General features: G+C 54.3%; 1 protein-coding gene across 1 annotated transcript; it reads left to right on the forward strand.

Moving 5' to 3' along the window:
- Positions 1-5873: 5873 nt before the first annotated feature.
- LOC308610168 (forkhead box protein J1-like) lies at positions 5874-8826 on the forward strand (the record flags this gene model as incomplete). Its single annotated transcript, XM_081259415.1, has 2 exons — positions 5874-6371; positions 8059-8826. The coding sequence occupies 2 exons, from the start codon at positions 5874-5876 to the stop codon at positions 8824-8826; spliced, it is 1266 nt and encodes a 421-aa protein (XP_081115541.1).
- Positions 8827-9160: the final 334 nt, after the last annotated feature.

Genomic DNA, 9160 nt, shown 5'->3' on the forward strand with positions numbered 1-9160 from the left:
CACAGTGGCCAGGAACCCTAAGAGGAAGCCATTGTCTTCACCCTTTCTGGAGGGTCTGTCTTCTCCCAGGAAGAGGCTCAGAAAGATTCCTCAAGGCCTTGGTTCCATAACCAAGACATACCCGGGTGAGAAGTGGCCCTTCACTCCTGTTCTCAGACAGTTCCTGCTCTCTCCCCCATCCCCTCACCTCTTTGCCCTCATTTAGCTCTTTGGCGAGCAGAAATATCCCATCCAAAAGGGCTGGGATCAGGGAACAGGGCACAGAGCCTGGTCGGGGAACAGGACAGCCGCCCCAGTCATCATCTGGAGATGGTCATGTTGTTAGCAGTTGACACACAGAGAATATGACGGGGCCTGGTTTCTCACACAAGGACACAGACTAACCAGAGGCCTGGGGCTCCTTCCTTCCACACTCAGGTCGGGCCTCACCTATGAGCTCACTTCCAGGTGGTGTGGTGATCCCAGCCTTCTCACAGAGCCCTTTTTCCTTCTCCTCCCCAGTCCCATCCCACCAGAGGTCATGCCCACGCTGGGGCATCTCCTGGTTACGGATCCACACACGTTAAGCCATCTCACCTGGGGAGAGTTTGTGTCCTGTTCACCTGACCTGGGCATGCTGCTTGCTCACTTTGCTTTAGGATCTGCACACCTACTGTGTGTAAGTATGTGTGTACTGTTGTGCCAGCTGTGTACCCCTCACTCCCTGGAGTACACTCATGGGCACACTACAGTGGGGACGTCAAGGATGCAATATTTATGGACTGCTGCATGATTCTTAAAAATGAATAAAACTGTTCACAAGGGAAGGAGAGCTATTAATTGTGCAGTTGGCTTATTTGTGAAAGTTTCTGTCCGACTTTCTCCAGCACGCTTTTAATACTTTGACTCAATAACAACTCACACTGCAGAAATATAGAAGATCATGAGAGATTACTACAAGAAACTCTATGCCAATAAAATGGACAACCTGGAAGAAATGGACAAATTCTTACAAATGCACAACTTGCCAAGACTGAATCAGGAAGGAATAGAAAATATGAATAGACCAATCACAAGCACTGAAATGGAAACTGTGTTTAAAAATCTTCCAAAAACAGAAGCCCAGGACCAGATGGCTTCACAGGCGAATTCTATCAGACATTTAGAGAAGAGCTAACACCTATCCTTCTCAAACTCTTCCAAAATATAGCAGAGGGAGGAGCACTCACAAACTCATTCTACGAGGCCACCATCACCTTGATACCAAAACCAGGCAAGGATGTCACAAAGAAAGAAAACTACAGGCCAATGTCACTGATGAACATAGATGCAAATTTCCTCAACAAAATACTAGCAAACAGAATCCAACAGCACATTACAAGGATCAAACACCATGATCAAATGGGGTTTATTCCAGGAAAGCAAGGATTCTTCAATATATGCAAATCAATCAATGTGATACACCATATTAACAAATTGAAGGAGAAAAACCATATGATCATCTAAATAGATGCAGAGAAAGCTTTTGACAAAATTCAACAGCCATTTATGATAAAAACCCTGCAGAAATTAGGCATACAGGGAACTTTCCACAAGATAATAAAGGCCATATATGACAAACCCACAGCCAACATTGTCCTCAATGGTGAAAAGCTGAGACCATTTCCACTAAGATCAGGAATAAGACAAGGTGGCCCACTCTCACCACACTTATTCAACTTAGTTTTGGAAGTTTTAGCAACAGCAATCAAAGCAGAAAAGGAAATAAAAGCAATCCCAATTGGAAAAGAAGAAGTAAAGTTGTCACTGTTTGCAGATGACATGATACTATACATAGAGAATCCTTAAGATGCTACCAGAAAACTACTAGAGCTAATCAATGAATTTGGTAAAGTAGCAGGATACAAAATTAATGCTCAGAAATCTCTGGCATTCCTGTACACTATGATGAAGAATCTGAATGTGAAATCAAGAAAACACTCCCATTTACCATTGCAACAAAAATAATAAAATACCTAGGAATAAACCTACCTAAGGAGACAAAAGACCTGTATGCAGAAAATTATAAGACACTGATGAAAGAAATGAAAGATGATACAAATAGATGGAGAGATATAGCATGCTCCTGGATTGGAAGAATCGATACTGTGAAAATGACTCTACTACCCAAAGCAATCTACAAGTTCAACGCAATCCCTATCAAACTACCACTGGCATTTTTCACAGAACTGGAAGAAAACATTTCAAACTTTGTTTGGAAAAACAAAAGACTCCGAATAGCCAAAGCAATCTTGAGAATGAAAAACGGAGCTGGAGGAATCAGGCTCCCGGACTTCAGACTACACTACAAAGCTACAGTAATCAAGACAGTGTTTTACGGGCACAAAAACAGAAAGATAGATCAATGGAACAGGATAGAAAGCCCAGAGATAAACCCACGCACATATGGTCAACTTATCTTTGATCAAGGAGGCAGGAATGTACAGTGGAGAAAGGACAGCCTCTTCAATAAGTGGTGCTGGGAAAACTGGACAGGGACCTGTAAAAGTATGAGATTAGATCATTCCCTAACACCATACACAAAAATAAGCTCAAAATGGATTAAAGTCCTAAATGTAAGGCCAGAAACTATCAAAGTCTTAGAGGAAAACATAGGCAGAACACTCTAGGACATAAATCCCAGCAAGAGCCTTTTGGACCCACCTCCTAGAGAAATGGAAATAAAAACAAAGATAAACAAATGGGACCTAATGAAACTTCAAAGCTTTTGCACAGCAAAGGACACCATAAACAAGACCAAAAGACAACCCTCAGAATGGGAGAAAATATTTGCAAATGAAGCAACTGACAAAGGATTAATCTCCAAAATTTAAAAACAGCTCATGCAGCTCAAGAGCCAGAAAACAAACAACCCAATCCAAAAATGGGCAGAAGACTTAAATAGGCATTTCTCCAAAGAAGATATACAGACTGCCAACAAACACATGAAAGAATGCTCAACATCATTAATCATTAGAGAAATGCAAATCAAAACTACAATGAGATATCATCTCACACCAGTCAGAATGGCCATCATCAAGAAATCTAGAAACAATAAATGCTGGAGAGGGTGTGGAGAAAAGGGAACACTCTTGCACTGCTGGTGGGAATGTGAATTGGTACAGCCACTATGGAGAACAGTATGGAGGTTCCTTAAAAGACTAAACATAGAACTACCATATGACCCAGCAATCCCACTACTAGGCATATACCCTGAGAAAACCATACTTCAAAAAGAGGCATGTACCAAAATGGTCATTGCAGCTCTATTCACAATAGCCCGGAGATGGAAACAACCTAAGTGTCCATCATCGGATGAATGGATAAAGAAGATGTGGCACATATATACAATGGAATATTACTCAGCCATAAAAAGAAACGAAACTGAGCTATTTGTAATGAGGTGGATAGACCTAGAGTCTGTCATACAGAGTGAAGTAAGTCAGAAAGAGAATGACAAATACCATATGCTAACACATATATATGGAATTAAAAAAAAATGTCATGAAGAACCTAGGGGTAAAACAGGAATAAAGTCACAGACCTACTTGAGAATGGACTTGAGGATATGGGGAGGGGGAAGGGTAAGCTGTGACAAAGCGAAAGAGAGGCATGGACATATATACACTACGGAACGTAAGGTAGATAGATAGTGGGAAGCAGCCGCAGAGCACAGGGAGATCAGCTTGGTGCTTTGTGACCGCCTGGAGGGGTGGGATGGGGAGGGTGGGAGGGAGGGAGATTCATGAGGGAAGGGATGTGGGAACAGATGTATATGTATGACTGATTCACTTTGTTATAAAGCAGAAACTAATAAAAAAATAAAAATAAAATAAAAATTAAAACAATAAATACTTGGGAAGAAAAAAAAACTTTGACTCAAGACAAGCTGGACATGGAGGAGTGAGAGAGGGCAAGGGGTAGAGGGAAAGACATGTTTCTGGGTGGGAGCTGGTGTACTATCCCCTGGGCACAGCTCCTGCGCAGAGGCCTGATAAGGAGCCCTCACCTCCACCAACCCCCTTCAACCAGAGAACTTCCAACTGCTGCTCCTCAATCATTGAAGAGCAGGAAAGCTGGTGACTAGAGGGAGGCTGGGGGAGGGGAGGAGGAAGGACCACAGTCCACCGTTAGTGCGTCACTTAAAGGCTGGTGAAATTAATGGGGCAAATGACCCCAGTCACAGAATTTGGCAAGTCCACGGCTTTCCTGGGTTTCACCCACCGGCTCTGTCTCCTCGGCAATCTGGAAAGGAGGGAGAGCACTTGCGAAGAAGCCTCTGGAATGTCAGCTTCTGGGAATCTTGCTGAGGACGGGGCGGGGAGGGAGCGCTTACCGGGAAACACTGGATTACCCTAGCCGCCTTGGGGTGTCTGCGACCGGGGCTGCGGTTTCTGCGGACCTGAGCGGCAGGTGGCATCGGAGAGTCAGACCTGCTTGCGGGCACCAAGACGACACTCGGTCGGGAGACAGGGACAGGCCGCAGAAACGTGAGGAAGTGCCACTCGCAGCCCAGAGGAGAGGAAAGGAAAGCCCCAAGCATGCACCCAGCCCTGGCCCCCGCGCCACGGGCTGCGTCCCAGGAGCCGTCGCCACCTCTGAGCAGCCCAGATGGGAAGGGGGTGGGGCGGAGTACGGTTCCCGCGGCGAACTGCTCGCCGAGGGCCCCGGGGCCTCTGCGGGAGCGCCGAGCCGCGCGCCTCTCCGAGCCCGGCGCGGGGCCCTCGGGCGGGAATGCGCGGAGCCGGGACGCGATGGCGGGTAGGGGACTGGGTCGCGCGCGGGAGAGGGCGGCAGGAGGGAGCTGGAAGAGAGTTACCGCGTGAGAGAGCGGTTAAGAGCCCGCGGTCTCTTTGGAGATGCCCTGGCCAATGGCAGAAGCGGAAGCTGTTTATATGGGCGGGGCGTCGCCACGGCAGCAGGAGACGCCTTGTGAGCGGCTACTGAGTGCCGGTCCCTGGCCGCTGGCTTTCAGAGAGGCGCCGGCGGGCGTGAGTGGCGACGAGGATTGCTGGCTGGGCCCTGGAGCTGGGAGCAGAGAGCCGCGGTGAGGGTGGGCGGTGGGAGGAATTTCTTTGAGAACCTTCCTTTGGCCCGGGCTGCGCTCTGAGCCAGGTAAGGGACGGGGAGGGCTGCAGGCCGTGGGAAGGGAGGGCGTCAGTAGCAGCCTGCTCTCCCATCCGTCCCCGACGGAAGTGGTGGGCCCGGGGACTGACATCAGAGGCGTTTGGGGGACACTCACTTCCCGCCCCCTTATAACTCTCTGTATTCTTTCCTTCCTTCCCCTTGATCCCCATCCTAATATCCCTTTTCAAAGATCAGACGACCTCCCCCGCCCCCCGACCCGTCGTACTGCCCTCCTGGACTCTCTCGCCCCATTTCCATTGGTTGTGGACGGAGAGAGGGGGGTTAATTCCCCGCTTTGAGGGAGAAAGGGGTGGCCTCGCATGCCCCTACACTATTCCCTCGTTTGGCTAATTAAGTCTCCTCTAAAAGATCCAAGAGGAAAAGAGCGAGGCGAACCCCGTGTGGGTCGGACCCCCGGGCACACCTTCTGTTTCCCAGACCTCGGCAGTAAAAGATCCTCCCCAGCTGCAGGAAGGATTTTAGTAACAGCCTCCCCCCTCGCCCACACTCTCCCCTCGGGGGTGGGGAAAGAGGGCTCAGTTCCCACTCTGGTCCCCTCAGGCACCACATTCCCTTTGGAGGAGGCTACCCCCGGATCGCGGGATGGAAGCCCGCTTCCGGGAGGCTGTGTAACTGAAGCCGCGGGAGTCAGCGGGCCGGAGAGCTCGGCGGCCACCCTCGGCTCGGCTCGTGGATGTTGACAGCCCCCTCGGAGAGTGCCCGCAGATATGGCGGAGAGCTGGCTACGCGTCTCGGGAGCAGGGGCAGCGGAGGAGGCTGGACCGGAAGGCGGCCTGGAGGAGTCCAACGCCCTGAATGACAGCCTGACCAGCCTGCAGTGGCTGCAGGAATTCTCCATTCTCAAAGCCAAGGTCCCCGCCCTGCCTTCAGGGGACACCGACCCTCACGGCTACCACGAGCTGTCAGGCTCGGCCAAGCCGGGGTCTCCCCTGGCGGCGGACCCCGCCTGCCTGGGGCAGCCGCACACACCCGGCAAGCCCACGTCCTTGTGCACGCCGCGGAGCGCCCCCTCGGGGCTGCAGGCCTCGCCTCCCGACGACGTGGACTACGCCACCAACCCGCACGTGAAGCCGCCCTACTCGTATGCCACGCTCATCTGCATGGCCGTGCAGGCCAGCAAGGCCACCAAGATCACCCTGTCGGCCATCTACAAGTGGATCACGGACAACTTCTGTTACTTCCGCCACGCTGATCCCACCTGGCAGGTAGGGAGGCACTCCCTCCCTCCCTGCCCATGCCCGCGCAGACTGGACTCACATCCCAGATCCGCAGGCCAAGTAGGCGCGGTACGGCCAGGGCCCCGAGAGAGGAAGGCCGTCCAGGAAGGACCTCAAGGGAGCCCAGTGCTTGGACTGCTGCCCCTTTGACTTCAGAGACGGAGGAGGGAGGATGTTCAGAGGGCTGCAGGGGTGCCGACATAGAGGTTCAAGTGGAAAGAACTTGTCCGTCATCCGGCAGGCTCAGCCCAAAGACCAGGGCTGAACTATGCGTGGACACAGCCCCCCAGGGTAGGTTGATGGACTGAGGGACACATTTGTGTCCCAAGTCCTGGAATTCCTACACACTACCCTCCTCAAGGTCAGTTTGTCAGGGCCTGACTGGAGGCAGAGCATGGTTGCTGCCCGGCTCTGCATCCCGCCTGCTTTCAGTTGGCTGGAGGAGCTCTGGGAGGGGAGAGGGGTGTGCTGCAGGGTGTGGTGGCCATCTGTGTCCCAGTGGAAGGGCTACGGGGCCTTCCGAAAGCTGCTGTGCCAGCCCCCACCCCAAGCCCTCCCTAGTTTCCTGCCTACACTCCTCCCCCTCTTCTCATCAACCTCCCTGCGGGGACAATTATCTCAGCCACGTGCTTTCCACAGGGGCTCTTTCCTCCCACACTGGCTTCATGTTCCAAGTCTCCGGAACCTGGCACAGAGCAGCCAAGTGGCCCAGACCACCATGTAAACCTCCCAGTCTTGCCAGGGCGCACTACTCACCTGCCGGCCCCACCCACCAGGCCCCAGACCCCTGTGCCCCAGCGTGGTTTGGACTGTGCACCCAGGCGTGAACAAGGCAGGATGGTGATTCAGGCTGGGCACACACTGCCCTCAGCCTCTTCGACCATCAGGATCAGGGGCTCCTTGGGGACAGAGACCCTGAGGATGCACAGATCCTTCCCTGTGGCACAAATCACAGGATCAGAGTTCCTGTGATCACAGCTATTCCACGTTTGCTTGGGCCCTGACCCTGGGGCAGGTACCATTTGTAACCTTGGTGAGAAAGCAGAGACCCTCCACCACCCCCCACCCTACCCCAAGCCTGAGAGCCCCCAGGAATGAGCGCTATGCTCTTGGCTGGGTAATAATCAACTGAGGCCTCAGAGCCTGGGGTGGGAGGAGGGGGACATGGTGGGTGAGGGCCCAGGCCAGCAGCCGGCTCTACAAACAAGGAAAGTCATCAGATCCTCCCACACTTCATCCCCCACCACACACACACACCCTCACACCCACTCACTCATTTCACAAACAGAGAAGGCCAGCCAGGCCCAGGCAGAGGGAGTTGGCCGTCCAGGACCTGGGGGAGCCAAGGCCTTTGACCAGAGGCCGCAAGCAGCGGGGTAAGGGAGGGAGGGCAGGACAGGCTGGCACTGAGAGCCACCCTGCGGCTCAGGGCTCAGATGACTGAGCAGGCAGATGTCCTGGCAAAAGGGAACAAAAGCCCCCGACAGCACTCCCAGCTCCTGGTGCCCCGTGGCGGGTGTCCCAGAGCCTCCCGCTCAGAGCAGCGCTTCTGTCTCCCCTGCCCCCATCGGAGAGAAGGTGGTGGTGGGACTGGCAGTGGCGCTAGGAGCCCCCCATCACTGACCCCACCCACTCTCCCAGCTGTCTTCCTTCTCTCCTATCTCCCTGTGTCCAGAACTCCATCCGCCACAACCTGTCCCTGAAGAAGGGCTTCATCAAGGTGCCTCGGGAGAAGGACGAGCCAGGCAAGGGGGGCTTCTGGCGCATCGACCCCCAGTACGCCGAGCGGCTGCTGAGTGGGGCCTTGAAGAAGCGGCGGCTGCCCCCAGTCCACATCCACCCGGCCTTTGCCCGCCAGGCCGCGCCAGAGCCCAGCGCCGCCCCATGGGCCGGGCCACTGACCGTGAGCGCCGAGGCCGAGCAGCTGCTGCGGGAGTTCGAGGAGGCCACTGGGGAGGCGGGCTGGGGTGCAGGCGAGGGCAGGCTGGGGCGTAAGCGTCAACAGCCGCTGCCCAAGCAGGAGGCCAAGGTCCCGCGGCCCTCCATCCCCCTGCTGCTGACCCAGGAGGAGCAGGCTGAGCTGGAACCCCTCAAGGGCAACTTTGACTGGGAGGCCATCTTGGACGCTGGCACGCTGGACGGGGAGCTGGGCACGCTGGAGACCTCGGAGCTGATCCCGCCGCTGAGCCCTGCCTCACACGGGGACGTGGACCTCACCATCCATGGCCACCACATCGACTGCCCTGTTACCTTGGGGCCTCCAGTGGAGCAGGCTACCGAAAGCCTGGACTTTGATGAGACCTTCCTGGCCCCATCCTTCCTGGAGCACCCCTGGGATGAGAGCACCCGTAGCTCCCTGCCCCCCGAGCCCCTCTTTGAGGCCGGGGATGCCACACTGGCCTCTGACCTGCATGACTGGGCCAGCCTGGCCGCCTTCTTGTAAGAAGCCAGGCCCTGCCCCACCTCCAGACAGCACCGAAGTCTGGGCCCAGACTGCCCCCCTCCCCGCCAGTGCAGGCCCATGGACACCCTACCACCCAGGCAGGGGCTGGGCCAGGTCAACCCACCAGGCCACACGGCCCCCAGCCCAGGCCATCCTCAGATTCTAGTCCAGCAGGCTGAGTATTGGGGCCCAGGACTAAAATTGCTGCCTCCGCTCCCCAGCCCCCCATACACACAGTGTTTCATTGATCCACTTCTTCCCTGCCCCAGAGACACGCTAAGGGCCCTGCACTATGAGAGCTGCAGCTTGGAGGGGCCCTGGCCAAGCTGGAAAC

Source organism: Mesoplodon bidens (genome assembly GCF_964165515.1).
Source record: "Mesoplodon bidens genome assembly, contig: HAP1_SCAFFOLD_84, whole genome shotgun sequence".
In the NCBI taxonomy this organism is placed as follows: domain Eukaryota; kingdom Metazoa; phylum Chordata; class Mammalia; order Artiodactyla; family Ziphiidae; genus Mesoplodon; species Mesoplodon bidens.